This window comes from Camelus dromedarius, chromosome 18, assembly GCF_036321535.1.
Source record: "Camelus dromedarius isolate mCamDro1 chromosome 18, mCamDro1.pat, whole genome shotgun sequence".
Lineage (NCBI taxonomy): Eukaryota > Metazoa > Chordata > Mammalia > Artiodactyla > Camelidae > Camelus > Camelus dromedarius.
Genome location: NC_087453.1, coordinates 43,765,772 through 43,782,450, shown reverse-complemented (window position 1 = coordinate 43,782,450; position 16,679 = coordinate 43,765,772). Strand labels below are relative to the sequence as shown.

Genomic DNA, 16,679 nt, shown 5'->3' with positions numbered 1-16,679 from the left:
TTTCAAAATAAAAGAGTTTTAAAAAAAAGGTGCTATAACTGGATAAGGTGTGACCAGCACCAAGGAAACGGAGGCTGTGCTCCTCCTTGAAGGCAACGGGCTCCTGCAGCACAGCCCAGGTCACCTTGCCTTTGCTGGAAGTCGTCCCAAATGGCTGGCTCACTTCAAGCCATCACCTAAAACCTCAAAGTCTTTTTTTTTTTTAATGTCACTGTTAACATCTTTCCCTGATACTGTATTTGTGCGACAGGTGATGTGACCTAAACATAAACAGGGAGTTGTTCAGGAGTCAGACCCCATGGAGGACACGACGGGAGTGCTGGGCACTCTCCACAGAAGTGTGCACACACGTGAACCCTGGTGTGTAAGCGGGGGGATGCTCACAAGCACGCTGAAGCTGTCCTGTGATGTTCCAAGACAAGAGCTCCTGGATGGCACAGGGGCAGTCCACCTTATTAAAAGAACTCACAGGCATAGCCTGTCACCAAGATGCTACCACCGCCCATGTCTGCTGCTCTCAGGACAGTTTCAGGTGACGTGGGTCCCAGCTTCCACCCTCCCCCCTCCACTCAGTGAGGACCAGCAGCACCACCTGGGAGCCCAGTGGACATGCAGGTTCCAGGGTCCACCCACGGCTCTAGGCCAGTGGTTCTCAAACTAAATTGTGTTTGAACGATTCCCAGGGGATTTGCACACTAACACGGGTTTTGAGACAAGGCTCAGCTGAGGCTCAAGATACTGCCTGTGCTCAGCCACGCCGGGAGCAGGAAGGGCCCACACCAGCAGTTCTCAAACTCTGCTCCACATTAGAAACCCTCGGGAACCTTAAATCTGCTGATGCCCAGGCTAATCAGCCCAAAATCTCTGGGGAAACACAACCCAAACCAACAGTAGTTTTTAGGGTTCCCAGGTGATTCTGATGTGTGGCAGCTCAGTCCAGCACTGCACATCAGTGGTTCTCCAGCTCTGTGTGCACCAGAATCCCCGGACAGCTTGTTAAACCCGACTGCCAGGCTGCATCCTCAGTCTCTGATTCGGGAAGCGTGGGGTGAGGTCCGGGTGTGCACATGTCTAACGGGCCCTGAAGGCAGCTGGCCGGGCACCATCGTGGGCAGTGAGGACGTGGGCTCCAAGCATGCCCTGAGCAGCACCCTCCAGGCTGAGTGTGTGAGGCTGTTAGCAGGTGCGGTCAGTAAACCGGGCGAAGGCGCTCCCAGTTGCTCTGGCATTTAGATCTATTCTCCCCCCTTCTCACAAGGCAGTGCTGAAGGCCAGATCCTCCACACCTGCCTTCCTGCCCTGCTGTCTGTAACAACTCTAAGGGAGAAATCAAGTTACTCAGACACGACACATTCATAGTGAACCCTGACCTCCTGATGATCACAGCTTCTCCAAGAGGCCCACACACCCTCCCCAGCCCCTGAAACCCCATCCCGGAGCCCGTGAGAGCACACCCAAGCCAGCCTTGCCCACTGCCAGGGTTCCATCACTCACTTCCCTTTCCTTCAAATAACCGCTTTCACTTCCCCCAGGGCGTTCGCCGCCCACATACCCAGTAAGATTTGTGCAACACTTCATCTCCAAAAGGCCAGTCTGATCAAGGGCACAGGCGTAAATATCAATGCAGTGACCATTCGCAGCTGCTCGGTTAGCAAGCATCTCGTAGTGCTGGGAAGACAGAAGAGCCATCTTGACGGAGCGGCAGTGTTACTCACCAGGTAAGCCTTACCACACCGAAGGGACGCCCTTGAACAGAGGGATGTGCGGACAGTTTTCTTTGTGACATCCAAATAAAAGAAGAGTGCAGTTTTCAACCTCCAAGTTGTTTAGTAGTTTTAAGGTCACACCCTGTAACTGAGGTCTCAGAATGGGGACAGACACTAACATCTGGAAGGTGATCTCAGCAGGAGCAACATGCCACCCACGGGGCACGGCCTCGGAGGGCCAGCTGGCCCCCAGCGCGGCCTAACCCCGGCCCTGGGCCACCACCCCGAGCGCCTGCGGCCGGGAGCACCTACCTTGGTTGCCTTCTTCATGAAGCGTGCGTTATCTTTCTCAATATCATGCCAGGAACGGATGGGGACCTTTAACTCATCTCCAACCACCATGCCAGGCCCTTGGGTGGGGGGACCCCCCATAAACAGCATAATCCGGGCGCCCGTGTTTGGGAAAGTGCCCTAAAGCAATAAATGGCAGCATTTTAGAAACACACAGCCCACCCCAAGTGTGTTTCATTTCCCCCAGAAACGCTCCCAACGTGAGTTCTCAGCTGCCGTGAATACTGATGACACTGCAAGACAGCTGCCTCTCTCTTCCAACTGGAGGGTCTGGCACACCTTTATTAATCTACTGGGAGCACTTCCTGGTGCCCTAAAGGCCTTTTGTTTCTCATGAAAACTCTGTACGTTCAAAACATCGAGGGCCTCTTAGGTGGGGAAAATAATAATGGCTGAAACACATCCTGATAAATCAACCCCGTCAGTTGATTTACATCATGACTGGTTTTCAAACAAGACCCACAGAGACACCTTCTGCGAGCAAGCCTGCCGGGCCGCAAGGGCCCGGTCAAGTTTGCGTTACCTCCAGCAAGCCGACAGCAATGGACACGGCCACACCAGTGGACCGCAGAGGCCTCTTCCCCTGAGGTACGGGCCATGGGTCCCTCTGCAGCTCCCCGAGAAGATCCGTGAGGTTCATGTCGATCTTGTGCACAGGCTGCAGAAATCTGCGTGATTTCGAATGAACACGTGAACCCTGGTTTAAGCAAGTACGCTGGTCTTCAGCCCCACGGGACACATGGTTACTGCTCTTCAAATTCAGTATCAGGGTAGAAAAAACTCACAGCCGTTTTTTTTCCTCCATGTTCTCTCTCACTACAAACCCGAAACAACTCAAAACAGTTTTATTCGGGGATATAATTTAAAGCCTAACGTGTAGCAATTTACACATGCAGCATTAGAAAAAGATCAATTTAAATAGAAGCAAATCAACTTAATTAAATTTTAAGCAGCAAAGAAATCCCAAACACATGCCTAACATGAACTCAGTCCACGTAAAGCTCATGTACGCGGACAACTTCATCATTTGAAAGATTCAGTTTGTTTTTCTTCTGAGTTGTGACAGTAATACAGAAACACCCATTTCTTACTGGAGCGGGAGGCTGTCCCCAGCTTCTCGGGCAATGCACTTTATCACGTTTGCTGACTGTTAACCCAGCCCCAGGCAGCCCTAGGAGAGCAACGGGCCCAGTGAACCCAGTGCCTGGTCTCAGTTTTGCAGGACGATGCCCAAAAGAAGCCTTTCCAGTTTCCCCGGCTTTACTTAAGAACCAAAAAAAGACAACAGCGTGTGTGTAAGAGGGGAGTGACTGCGTAAAGAGGTCTCAAAAGACGTGTAATGACACTAAGAGGAAAACATTCTGAGCAAATCTGCCACACATGTACATATACACGTGTATTTATGCAGATCATATATAATATTAATTCAGTCATAACTTTCAAGTATATGCTGATGCATTATGTTCATTATTAAACATTAAATACAGGTTAGGCTTATTAATCTTTTGTTTCTCCTCCAAAAATAAGAAAACAAACCCTCCCACATCATCCCCCCCTCCCCCAGCGAGCGCCACGCGGGCCGGCTGCGGGCGTGCGGGGCTCCGGGGGTCTCACCTGCTGGAGACGAAAGGCTGCTCGTGCGGCTGAGCAGGTCGCGCCGGCTGCACAGGCACGGCGGGCTTGGTCAGGCCCAGCATATCCTAAACAGACCACAAAGATTCATTTCCCATAATGCTAAAGGTGAGTGACTAATTTTTTTTTTCCTTTTTCCTAACCAATTTTTCAGAAATCTCCTCGCCCCGGCCTGGGTACAAGCAAGGCCCAAACCTGTATCTGCTTTGCAGTTAAATCCTTGGTGCCCCGGAAGACGTAGCTCTTGGAGATTCCTTCACAGCTGAGTTCGTGCACCTGCACCATCCTCCCAAACGTGATCAGACCCACCAGAGAGTCTGGAGGAAGGAGACTCAGGGACATTTGCAGGGATTCTTTGAGTGCTTGAAGGTCATCCTCTTCCAGGCATGTGTCAACCACGTAGAGGAAGATCAGAGGGGACTGAGGACCCCGCTTTATGCAAAGGAAGACAATACAATGGTCAATGTACAAAGACCTCACCAGCTCTTCTGAAAGCAAACCAGTTATGTCAACGACAAGTCCTTATTTATGTGTACGGCCAGAGACGAGGACACCTCAACACACCTCTGCTTACCTCTGCTTAAATGACAGGTTCTAGCAAAACAAACTGGGTGTAAAAGCTGTATCCAGTAACTGATTCCCCGTTTCTGAAGGCCAGACATTGCCCCAGGCCCTGCCATACATGAGTGAACTAAGAGGACACAGACCCGTCTGCCAGGGGAGCTAGCTCTCTGGAATGGAAACAGGAAAGGGGGTTATGAACGCCAGGAGTGGAGGTGGGGGGCTGGCTCCACCAATAAATGGGACGTCAGGGCAGCCTTATTAAGAAAGTAACATTCGAGCAAACAGCTGGAGGAGGAGAGGGAGAGAGCCCCAGCCTGAGGGGCAGCCGGAGCAAAGGCCCAGGGGCACGTCTATTCCCGGCACCCTGAGCAAAGTCAAGGAGGCCCCCTGGAGCTGAACGAGGACACTGAAGCAGCTGAGGTGGGGTGATGAGGAGGCCAGCTCACACAGGACTCTAAAGGCTGTTACTCTGGGTGGAAAAGGAGACATTTTCGCCCTTGGAGGTCCCTGAACACAGATGTAATGTGGTATGTTTTTAAAGAGTTACTCTGGCTACTGGGTTAAGGATAAAATATAAGTGGGCAAGGGTGAGATCAGGGAGAAGGGTTAAGAGGCTTCCCCAGTAACTCAAGCAGGAGGCGGCACCGGCCCAGGACAGGAGAGGTGGGGAGAAAGAAGCAACTGGATTCTGGGTAAAATCTGACTACAGACTGGGATCTCCTCACGGATTAGACGTGGGGTATGAGAAAGAGAGAAGTCAAGGATGAACCTAACGATTTTATGCTGAACAACCAGAAGATGGGGTACCAACAGCTGAGATGGAGAAGACTGTGGAGGACAGGGTTTGAACCCAATCAATGCCGCGTTTTTTGTGGCCTTCTAACGAGACCCGAGAACAGGGCCGGACGTGCACACGCACCATCAACAGAACCTAGTGTTCAGGACCCTCTGCCCTCACGGCTTAAATCCCCCACACAGGCAAGAGATGCGGAAGACAAAGTATTTCAAGAGGAACTCAGCACTTAGCAGGGCTCATTAAACGCATGATTACCTGAATCACGTATTCGATTGTAGAAAACTGCGGCATGAGTTCAGCAGGCTGATTCACCTCGGATATGCCTGCGTACGCTGGGGGGAACTGCAGACACAAAACAATGCTCTATGAGGCTGAAAGATACAGTACGCCTTTTACTTTCCATTTATAAAAACAGTTAATGACCACGTTACTAATTCTGAAAGCGCAAAACAGAGAGCATGTTATTAAAATAGAAAAATCAGGATTTAAAATCTATAACCCTATACTTTGATAATAAAATAATAAATAAAATCTATACCCTGCTCTATATTTATACCATATTGTAACTTTTCTTAAATGCAGCTTTAGGTTATGTTGTAACTTCTAAATGATTAAAACACACACTATTAAAAACCATTTCCTAAGTGTTGCCTTGAAAGTGAAGGGCTGAGATTTTAGCCCTTCATCAATAGTCTACGTGGGAGACTAAAGCTTCCCCTTGGGTTTATTAGTCTAGCTGTCATCAATAAATACATGTTCATTGCAGAAAAACTGGCAAGTACAGTATATTTATAAGAAAAAAGAAAGAAACCCCTTACACTCCTATTACCAGGAGGCAGCTGCTGCCAACATCTTGGCTGATTCCCGTCCATGCTTTTTCTCCTTAAGCACAGCTGAGATCATCTTCTACCCACAAATTTGCAACCTGCCTTTTGTGCTTCACATAACATCATAGGTGTCTTCTTTTGTTTTTAAAATTCTGCAGATGTTTTAAATTTATAGATTGTAGGTTGATTTTTTTTCCTGCAACTTTTTAATAGTGGTGTGACACCACAAATTTTCCCATTTTAATTTTTTTTCAGTGTACAGTTCAGTTACATTAAATACACTCAGAATGTTGTGCAGCCATCTCCACCATCCATCTCCAGAATGCTTTTCATCTTGCAAAACAGAAGCTCTGCACTTATTAAACAGTAATGCCCCATTTTCCCACCTGGCCCCTGGCTGGCAACTAACACTCTACGTTCTGTCTCTGAGAGTCTGACTCCTCCAGGCAGCTCGTATAAGTAGGATCACACAGTACTTGTCCTTCTGTGACTGGTTATTTCACTCAGTACAGTATCGTTAAGGTTCATCCACACTGCAGCATAAATCAGAATTTCCTTCCATTTTAAGGCTGATGAATTTTCCGCTGTACTGCGACCACACTTGCTTGCCCGTTCATCTGTGAGCACCCGGGGCACGTGCGTGCTTTAGCCATCGTGAATAATACTGCTACGAACACGAGAGTACAAGTATCTCTTCAAGACCCTGCCTCCAGTTCTTTTCGGTACGTGCCCAGAAGTGGGAATGCTGGACCATTTGGTAAACATCACTAGTACCTAGTGATGCTGAGCATCTTTTTATGTGCTTACTGGCCAACTGTACATCGTCTTTGTAGAGATATCCATTCAAGTCCTTGGTCCATTTCGGAGTTGGGTTTTCTCTTTGCTGTTGAGTTTTAGGGGTTCTCTATATACTCTAGATATTAGTCCCTTATTAGATATATGATTTGCAAATATTTTCGCCCATCCTGTGTGTTGCCTCTGATATGCTGCTGACATTGTCCTTTGATGCCTTAGAATTTCCACAATAAATTATATTAAACACAGACACCAATTCTGAATGTAACAGGGTGTAGGAATGTTTTTAAGATTTGCATATCATTCATGGAGATAAATCTTGAACAGTATCTGCTTCTAGTTCCCAAGTCTAGACTTAGTCATCCACCGCACACGGGTCTCTTTACCACTGAACTGACAGTGCGCTGCATCTGAGAAGGAGACTGTTAATTATAATTATGACCAAATGTATGAATAAATAAGTGCATGTTACATCTTAAGATCTGCCAGAGCACTGTACATTATGTTGGGCGTAATTATTTTCTAACAGTTTATTGAGGTATAGTTTATATACCATTTCAAATGTACAATTCAGTGATTTTTAGTAAATGCACAGAATTGTCCAATCACCATTATAACACCCTTTTAGAACATTTCTTCACAGGCACAGTTCATTTCAAAGAGAAAATCTCTCTGATCATTCATAAGCTCCTAGCCTAGTGGTTTTCAAACTTTTAAATCAAAACAATACCAACACTGACACTTAACCCTAAAAGTTAGAAAGATCAGAAAATAAAAATTCAGTAATATCCTCTATCCAACTAGAATAAACTGAAGTCAAATGAAATAATAAACATCTTACCTGTTTTCCATAACATACTCACTATCTATAGAGAATCTGTTTAAAAAAAAAAAGGGTTATCCCCATTTCCCCCTCCACAGCAAAGGGCAGAGACTCAGATAATGAAACTGAATGACCATTCAAAAGAAAAATCATGTATGTACAACATTCAATATTATGCTTGACAAAATCCATCGCCTTGACTTCAGCAGAAACTGCTGACTGCCAGGGCAGACACAAATTCAGTCTCACTTAATTTTCTTCAGAGTAGCACAACTAAAACAGAAGAGACAGTATTTCTTACAATAATTATAATTCACATACCTGATTTCTTTGGAAACAGAAATTACAGGCCCAAAGTCTTGCTCGATAGTCAACCTGACTGTGAGAAAGATGAATATTACAACCAGGCACCGTTTTCATTTTTAAGGCAGAAAGCACTCAGATGTAAACTTCAAGTTCAGTAAATCACACGGAAGGGGGTTCTGCGTGTGTCCATCAATGAACGAAGGTACGTGAATCATTCACTGCAGCCAGGTTCTGACATTAAGCACACCCACAGTCTCCTTCACACAGCAACAATGAAGAATTTGTACATCCTTTCTCTCTTTTCCAATTTCCTAGATGATACTTTAAAATTCATGGTTTATATAAATTATAGGTTATTTCCTTTTGCCCTGTTATCTAAACACAATCTTAAGGATTTTTCTAACATTTATTGTTCGGATATGTGAAACTATTAACTTTTAATACTAAAAGTACACTTTACACACACAGGATAGACTTCTCAGCACGTAACCACACTTAGTTCACTTGAAGAAGTTGAGCAGGCATGCTGCTGGGTTGATACACTTCCTAGAATTGGTTCAAGATAATGCTTTGGTTGCTCCCCAACTTTCTACATTTAGAATCAATCAGAGGCTGTTATTGTAAAAGAGCAGTAGCATCTTATATACGAACATCAAATAAGAGCAAGGAGAATGAAAATTAGAAAGGTCCCTCATATAAAAATGTTATCTTTTCAAGAGTAGTCATGGCACTCTTCACTTGTTTAAAAGTTCTTTCAAGTAGTGCCACATATAAGAGAAGTACCATAGGTCACCATCTCATCTTGGGTGCAAAAAAGTTACACTTATTGGTAAAAATCACTAAAAGTTAAAATTTCTTCTGCTTATTACTTCTTCCTGCCAGGCAGCATCACCATACCAGGCATGTACACCAAAACTGTCTAAAGCTTTTGGATTTTCTAGGAAAATGCTTCAAAAGGCACCAAGAACATCAACAGTGAAGCTAAAAGCAAACTGCAAATCAGAAAAAAAAAAAAAAAGGAAAGAAAAGAAAATTACGAATCTTTCCCTCTACCTCCACCTCATTCCCATAAGTTCTAATTTTTATGTGGAGTATCAGGCCAGGGAGATGTCCACAGGCATTCATCACCTAGGAATTTCATGATTTACTACTCATCTCAAATATGACAACTTAAAAAAATTTTTTTATTAATTTATTATTGTTTTATTTAATTATTTTCATTGCAGGGCTGGGGGGGGCGGGGTAATTAGGTTTATTTATTTGCATGCTAACCAGGTGCTCTGCCACTTAGCTATACCGTCCCCCCTCAAATTTGACAACTTGCCCAAACTGAATCACTTTTATGAGAATCACATGACAGTCATACTCCTTGTATTCATCATTTTCAGTAGTTTTTAAAAGAATTCCTACCAAAGTGGGTTGAGAATGGCTTTGCATGTTGGCCTGCTGCAGAGCACAGGTTCATACTGCACGGGAGGCAGGTCTGGACGTTCTTTCAAAGGAGTGAGGAGACAAGCCAGGGGAACAACCATCCTTGTGGCCTCAAGACGGCTGGACGGCCACACGTTCCAACTAAAACGCACGCCATCGCGTTCTTCGTTCTGCTGAATGAACTCCAGATAGGTTGCCATTGTCTAAAAAAAAAACTAAAGATAAAGCTTGAATTGTACGTGAAATTCTCCATTGAACTTGAGAAAAGGAGATAATCACCTACGCGATGTCTCCTAGACGCTCAGTCTAGAAGGACCTGTCACTGTAGGATGACAGCATCTCACTTCTCTCTGACCCCAAGAGCCAATCAACGTCACAGCCACCTTTCCCGTTCCTTTCTCAACCCACCTTCCTAGCACTTAATAGAAGTAAAAGGAGCATGAGGTTCACCATCATCTGATCATCTCTAAGCTGCATGTAGTTGAATAACAGTAATTTAAACCTCCTCACAGATCATCTCAGCCAAGCCAATTTCAGCCCCTCGCTCAAGAGTAACTGTCAAACCCTGCTTCAGCGTGCAGCTACCTTCCTCTCTGATCCCCTTTCTTCCTTGCTCTGTCTGAGTAAACACTGTATTAAAATTGACATTTCAAGTGATCTTGGTTTTGTGCCCTGTCCCTCCTTCCATTGCTAACTGTGGAGAAAAGAACCGGATACTGATGTGCAAATCCAATTCACAATGACAACAGCCACTGTTCTAAGCCAAAGTAGTCCTACTTGGAATTATCAAAATTATGAAGGGAAGTCTGCTGTTCTGCTAAGTGACTTTCTCACCAGCACCTCTCTCCACACCACAGCTGCTTAGGCTCGTGCCTTGAAAGATTCTGGTTAATAAAATAGCCACTAAGACTAAGTAAGTTTTTCAAACCCAGATAATGCCAACTCCACTGAGTGTTTTATACATTCTGTTTACGTTCTAAAACCTGGGCTAAGACACACTTCAGCTACTGCGGTTCAAGGGAACAGAACTCTCAAGAACAATGGAAAAAAAGCAAATTAAGGGATCTAAGTGGCCTCAAGTGCTCACTTTTGCAATGTTGAATAACGACCTCCCCAAGTTACTTTGAAACATGCCACCACAGTGCAAAGAACTTGGACTAAGGAATAATAAATGACTATAAATGCAAATGAGTCAATTACTCTATTACACACAATGCAGACCACAGAAATTCCAAATGTTTGCTCCAATGGAAACTCTAAGGCAACTGTTTGTAACTTCTGGCAAAAGCGGGAAACTGAAGCACTGCATACGCAGGAAACACTTCTGCAGCTTCCTCGGTAATTCAGGTGTGAGTGAAAGCAACTTCTAACATCCCAATTTTCAGCAAGCACCTCAGTAGACTTCATTAAATGACTGTTCCCATTCTCAAAACAGTTCATTATTAAAAGACACTACCTCCATCCCTCGTCCCCTGCTCTGTTTCCCACTGCCGCTCCTCCTCTTCCAGAGAATGGATTCTTAACTCTGGGCACATATTCACAGGGTCAATAAATTTTCTGTATCTATGCAAATTGTGTGCATGACTAACTAACATCATATTTTCAAAGAGGAAGGGTTTCAGAAGAGGTTAATGGCTGAATGGATGAATTAATTAATGAATAAATGAAATTGTAAAGATCTTTTATAAGTATCTAACAACAACAACAAAATCTGTGTCCTTCATCCCACCGAGGCATAACTTTTCAGGACACGCTAAATTTAAGCAAGGTTTAATTCCTAAAGGGAGTCTGAAAACCTGGATTCTAGTTCCAGCTGTCACGAAAAGTAAGTCACTTCAGCTGAATCTCGAGCTCCTCAACTGTATAATGTACTTTGGATCCTTCCGGCCCCCCGCGATGCCGAGGGATCCCCCGCCAGAAGCCGCCAGCTGCCCCAGCTGGCTGCGACCCGGTCACTCTCGACAGACCCCTGGGTCACGGATCCCCTCAGTTCCCCGGCCCTCCGGGAAAAAGCCTCGCCCCAGGAGCAACCCATTCGCCCCCTGGAGAGACTCTAGTCCAGGCCCTTGGCCTCCCATCACCTGTGCTCCCCACTCACCTGGCCGGAGCCGCTCACCTGGCCCCACTGCTGTTAAGAACCCGGCTCCGGCTCCTAACGCTAAGTCCACCTCAGCTCTCAGCCGATTGGTCAGCTCCCCTGTGCGTCACGCCACGGCTCCGTCCGCTGGCCAATCAAAGAGTACCACCCCGGTGGGCGAGCGGAAGTAAGACACTCAGAAAAGCTGCGCCGCCATTTTGGAAGAGGGCAAGAGTGGTACTTCGCTCTTCAAAAATCACAGTTCCTCAGAAAACAAGTCTCTCCACGTTCACCGCTAAATGCTTCTCTTTCAAGAAACACATGGGCCTTCCGGACTGCTTCCTAGGCGCAGCCAGCCCGCCTCAGGAGTTCGCCCTACTTCAGTAACACGTCCGCTCGCCTCAGTGGGGAGTCCCCCTCATCGCCTTAGTTACCGGGAAGCGAGAACGATGACGTGTGACCCCGGAAGAAGGCGCGGCTCCTGGGGAAGGAAACCGAAGCAGGCCGGAAGGAGGCGTCAGAGCACGGAAAGGGGCGGGGCGCAGGAAGCTTGGGGACGCATGCGCGCAACGTTCGACATGTATAGTTATGCAGGGTTTCTTTTTCTGGCCGGCCCCAGTGCCTTTGGGCTGTGTGCAGAGCCTGGCGGTAGCGCAGTTCTTTCCTGTCCTTGTCATCCTACCGTGAGAAGGTGAATAATGGGGAACTGTCGTGTTCAAGCGTTTTAAGGCTAACAAAACTGCTAACTACACAGAGCACTACTTTCTTCGGCCACTGCACCTTATTTACACCTTATTGTAAGTGGCAAAACGGGGCACTTTTATCAACCTGACTGAGATATAGCCTCTCTACAGCATATAAAAATAAACAAAATTATAGAAACGTAAACGTATGCTTAAAACATACCTAGGTATCCAGGAATTACCATTAGTTAGCTCTGTATTAGTACCAACTTTAAGATGACTAATAAAGAAACTAGTTTTATGTCGATGTGCCGTGAAACTTAATTGCTGTTAATATTTTAAAATTGTTGAATAATGATTTAGTTTTGTTAAACAAGTTTACAGTATTTCATATTCCTAAAACAGTACGTTAGAGTAATGTTAGGTTTTTTTGGTAATTAAACTCGTATAAGTTTATGAAGTTCAAATCAATTCTCTCAGTAAGGAAACACACTCAAAATAAAGTTCATGTTTGTATTATACTTGACAGTGAGAAAAGACATAGCTGGGTGTTTGGTGTTTTTCTTACACCAAATGTTAAGCGAATATCAGTTGCTAAAGATTTGCTTTGGTTATTTGAACGTGGATTTGTTTTGTAGTAGAAATGTCTGTAATAAGGATTTTTTTTTAAATCTAGCACATGTAAAATATTAGAAGTTTAATTTCTTTATTTTCTATAAATTTTAGGAATAGTTGATTTATGTTACTGTATCGTTATCTTGATAAGTTTTGGGGAGAAATAAATTTTTCTCTATCCTAGGTTCTTCTGGCTGGCCTAAGAATTAAATTGACATGAGACAGTTTAACAGAAGAAAAATCAAATAAAAATTTAATAACATATGTACATGGGAGGGACCGAGGGAAACCGAGTTACTTGCCAGACTGTTTAAGGCCCTCACCTTAAATACCATCCTCAGCTAAAGACAAAAGAAGATACTGAGGGTAGGGAGTCAGTTATGGGAAATCACCAGGAAGAGCACAGTAAAAAAAGTGTAAAATTGTTAGGCAGATTTAAGTCATTGTCTTCTCCACTGATAACCTTCTAGAGATTTGATCATCCCCCTCTTCCAAGTACAGGACGGAGACACCCTACATAGGGGAATTTCCCTTACAAATGTAAATGTTTCTTACAAAAGAGTAATTCCTACTTGGCTCAGAGTTTTTCCATGTATGCAGTTTCTTAGAAAGTAACCAGCTTAAAAAATTAATATGCCAAGAGACATATTTGGGGGTGGAAAATTCTTCCCTCCATAAGCCATTTAGAACAGAGTTCCTTTAAGAGTTGTAATGATCTCATTTATTAGAACTCTCCAAAGTTAGTAAACCATTTCGCACTCTCACAGCAAGAGGTGAAGGCCTCTTTAGAGAAGAGGCCTCTTTAGAAACATCTGCACTACCATCAGCTTGCTGTAAGTTAATTTCTATCTCTACAGAGTTGAGAAGTAAATCAGTCAAAGACAAAGGCAGACACCCCTTATGATCAGATGACACCAAGGGGTTCTTTAAGAAATGGCCAACATTCCATGGAAAGTTCACTTTGTAATTTCTCTTGATTATTTCAAAACCTTTTGCAATCTTTCTGACATATCATCCATCATCTATAATCTAAATTCTGTATTTCTGGCTCAGACATCTCTAACCAACATGACAGTCATATATTCAACGACCTGCCGAATGTCTCTGGGTATTCTTGGGCACCTCCGTCTCAAATGTTCTAAGTGGAAGTCACATTTCTCCTTGCCCCTGAACTAACCTCTGCCACTTATACTTTCTGTTTCACTTGGAGATACCGTTCTCCCAGTTTCTCAGCCTAGAAGCCGTCCTTGGTTCCTCCTTATCTCTGATGGGGTTCAGAACATGCTACCCCAACATATGGCACCTTGGCATATTGAATATTTTAAACGAAGGGGTCTGAGAAATGGTAGATGCAAGGAAGGATTCTCTGACCTCCCTATCTCCCCTGAAGCGTGTTGTAAGACCTTCGTGTGAGAGATGCCCTTTCTTTACCATGAGAAAAGGAGCAGCCTTACCTCTGAAGATGCAGGGACACTCAGGGGAATCGGAGCCATTCCTTGCTAAGTTTCTCCCAGTTTAATGCCCTTAGCTCATGTCCATTTGTCCTATCACATTTCTCCACGACTTTCCCCTCTTCACCAAACCTAGAATAAAAACAATCAGGTTTAACTGCTCTTTGGGTCTTCATTTCCTTAATGAAGGTTCCCCTGTCGAGTTATGTTAGAGAGATGTGTGTGCTTTTCTCTTAATCTGTCCTTCAATACAGAGCCCCAGCCAGCAGCCAGGAAGGGTAGAAGGGAAAGCTTCTTTCCTCCCTTGCATCTCTAACCCCCTAGTCCTGAAACTGACAATGAATCTTGGTTCTGGTGACTTGTGATTCTAAATATTTCTCAGTTCCATCTGCCTACTTGGTTCAGAGCCTCATCCTCTCTCACTGTATTACTGCATCAGCCTCCTGAATGATCTCTTTGTCTGAATTTTGCTAAATCCAAATCTCACGTTGGTTTCCAGATAGATTTTTCCTCTGATTCTGATACTCCCTTGTTTAAAATGCTACACAGTTTCCCCATCACTCACAGGATAACGTAGAGGCCCCTTGCTGTGGTGCCAAGGGCCTCGGTGAGGTACATACCTCGATCCTGCGGCACTGGGATGCTGTCTTTCCCAGCCCACAGGGTCTGGGTCTTGCCTCTGTGCCCACTTGCACGGCCTCCTCTCTACGAAGGGAACCTCTTCACCTCCCTTCTCTTCCAGATGAGCTCTCACACGTCCTTCAAGACCCCAGACAACTTTTGCTTTTACTTCCCTTTCTCCTCCAGGTGGGTAAAATGTATGTATGTGTAAAAGAAATAGAAAAGTAAACACAGAAGAGGGGGAAGGCCAGGACAATGAATTTGAAGACTTAGTTAGATACTCACAGCCTACAAAAGAGAGCCTGACCTGAAAAGCAAAGTCCAGGAAGAGGACGGTAATTCAGAAGAAGGGCCTCAGAGGAGGGTGGCCGAATCCCACAGGGAGACCGAAACTGCCGTGGCAAGTGCTGTTGAGAACCACTTTTTCAGTTTTACAAATGATGTAGCAGACCTCAGTGTGCATTTTCAAATGAAAAAATTTTTTTCATTAAAATGTTGATATTTTAGTTTTGAAACCAAGCTACTTCTTCTCAAGTTTAGAGAATGCTTGCCCAAGAGATAAAAAGTGGAAAAGAAAGCAGAGTGGATTCACCTGGAATTGTATCATCTCTGCGATCACCATTGACATAAACAGCCTGAGAAAGATGAGAGCCCAGAGGAGGAGCTGACCACCGCGTGAGTGAGGGTGAAACCGAGGGCAGCCATCAGCTAGATCCCTTCAACTGTAACATGCTTAATAAATCTCGTTCTGCAACCTGCCTTCACTGACTGAGCTTGTTTTAAATTATTCTTGCAAACTGCATACCCTTCAAGCTTCACATAGCTTAGGCAACACGTCACAAGACTCCTCAACCAGCTCCTATAGATAACACCTCTGGATACGGGTCGCCATAGTAACCATTACTTAAACTACTTTTCAGGGACTTGCCCTCTTGCCCAGTTGAGACCACTGACCATTCAGCTGTGCAAGTGTCTAATAGGTGACCTTTTGATGTCAGACAACCAAAAACTCCACCCTTGGATTAGGCCAACACTGCCATTTTCTGAAAAGGGGCCCCATGAGGAAGCCTGTAACTCACACCCCTGCACAGAACGCCGACGACTTCACCTTTTTCTTGCCTCCAGTCCTCTTGCCCCACACCTCAGACCACCCTGCCTCTTTGCCTCATACATACCCCAAGCCCTTCACCTTCGGGGAGGCACAGCTGAAGCTTGTTCTCCTGTCTTGAGCGTGGCTGCCTTGAGAATAAACCCTCTGCTGCAAATCCTGGCATCTGAGCATTTTGTTTGCAGCATGTTGGGCCAAAGAAACTGGTTTGGTAACAAGAAGAAAGACAAATCTTAAAATGAATCTTAAGGAAATATAAACATCTTAAGGAAGGGTAGACCTTTTTTCAGCCCACAGTTTCTGTTAAGGAAGTAGTATTGTTTCCTCAACTAAAAGCCACCAAGCAAACAGCCACTTGGCTACAGGAATACCTCTGCATGTTTTAACTTATTTTAAAAATGTAAACAGCTTTGTTGAGGGGCTGTTAGTGGGTACAGGGACCCCTAAGTTAGGAAGCCCATCAAAGTGTGGGTCCTGTGAAAGAATCCAAGAAGTAGAGGCAGAGGGGCAGAGTGAGCAGCCACCTAACTGCTCAGAAGAGGGAAAGGAAAGAAAGTGCTTGAGCCGGGAAAGGTCAGCCAAGAGGGCCGGCAGAGACAGGTCCGGCTGCTGCCCCGGCCAGGCCAACTGTTATGGGAGGCCTCTGCCATCCTGTGCCCTTCCTGGGCGTGCTGGATCCAGTTGCCTTTCTTCTCCACCCCTGTATGCGGGCTTTTCTAGTTGTTGTCATGGCACTCGTCCCCTGTCACGGTACTGGTGAGTCTGTCACTTAGCATGCTAATGCATCACAACGATCATACACGAGGCTCAAGGTCCATTGGAAGGCAAACCCTCCGCCATCTTGGGCTTCACTGGTTCTACCCAGTTCTTGCTGCTTCTCTTTGCCTCTTGAG

At 45.1% G+C, this 16,679-nt stretch overlaps 1 protein-coding gene and 1 long non-coding RNA gene across 5 annotated transcripts in view; one reads left to right on the top strand and one right to left on the bottom strand.

The window, feature by feature from the left end:
- The window catches only part of SEC23B (SEC23 homolog B, COPII coat complex component), a 35,501-nt gene extending 23,741 nt beyond the window's left edge, over positions 1-11,760 (bottom strand). The window contains exons 1-9 of one of the 4 annotated variants that reach the window (XM_064475908.1): positions 11,330-11,760; positions 9,211-9,434; positions 7,816-7,873; positions 5,305-5,391; positions 3,885-4,121; positions 3,672-3,757; positions 2,581-2,725; positions 2,019-2,177; positions 1,553-1,668 (exon numbers count right to left, since the gene is read on the bottom strand). In XM_064475908.1, the coding sequence (XP_064331978.1) occupies positions 1,553-1,668; positions 2,019-2,177; positions 2,581-2,725; positions 3,672-3,757; positions 3,885-4,121; positions 5,305-5,391; positions 7,816-7,873; positions 9,211-9,431 (1,109 nt within the window). In that variant the 5' untranslated portion in view covers positions 9,432-9,434; positions 11,330-11,760. Of the gene's footprint in view, positions 1-1,552; positions 1,669-2,018; positions 2,178-2,580; positions 2,726-3,671; positions 3,758-3,884; positions 4,122-5,304; positions 5,392-7,815; positions 7,874-9,210; positions 9,447-11,329 lie in introns of all 4 variants that reach the window. The other 3 variants (XM_031434305.2, XM_031434304.2, XM_031434307.2) reach the window with 3 other exon arrangements.
- Positions 11,761-11,848: 88 nt separating this feature from the next.
- LOC105094133 (uncharacterized) lies at positions 11,849-15,437 on the top strand. Its single transcript, XR_837622.3, has 3 exons — positions 11,849-11,999; positions 14,800-14,864; positions 15,214-15,437. It is a non-coding gene; the product is annotated as an uncharacterized LOC105094133 (long non-coding RNA).
- The last annotated feature ends 1,242 nt before the right edge of the window (positions 15,438-16,679 follow it).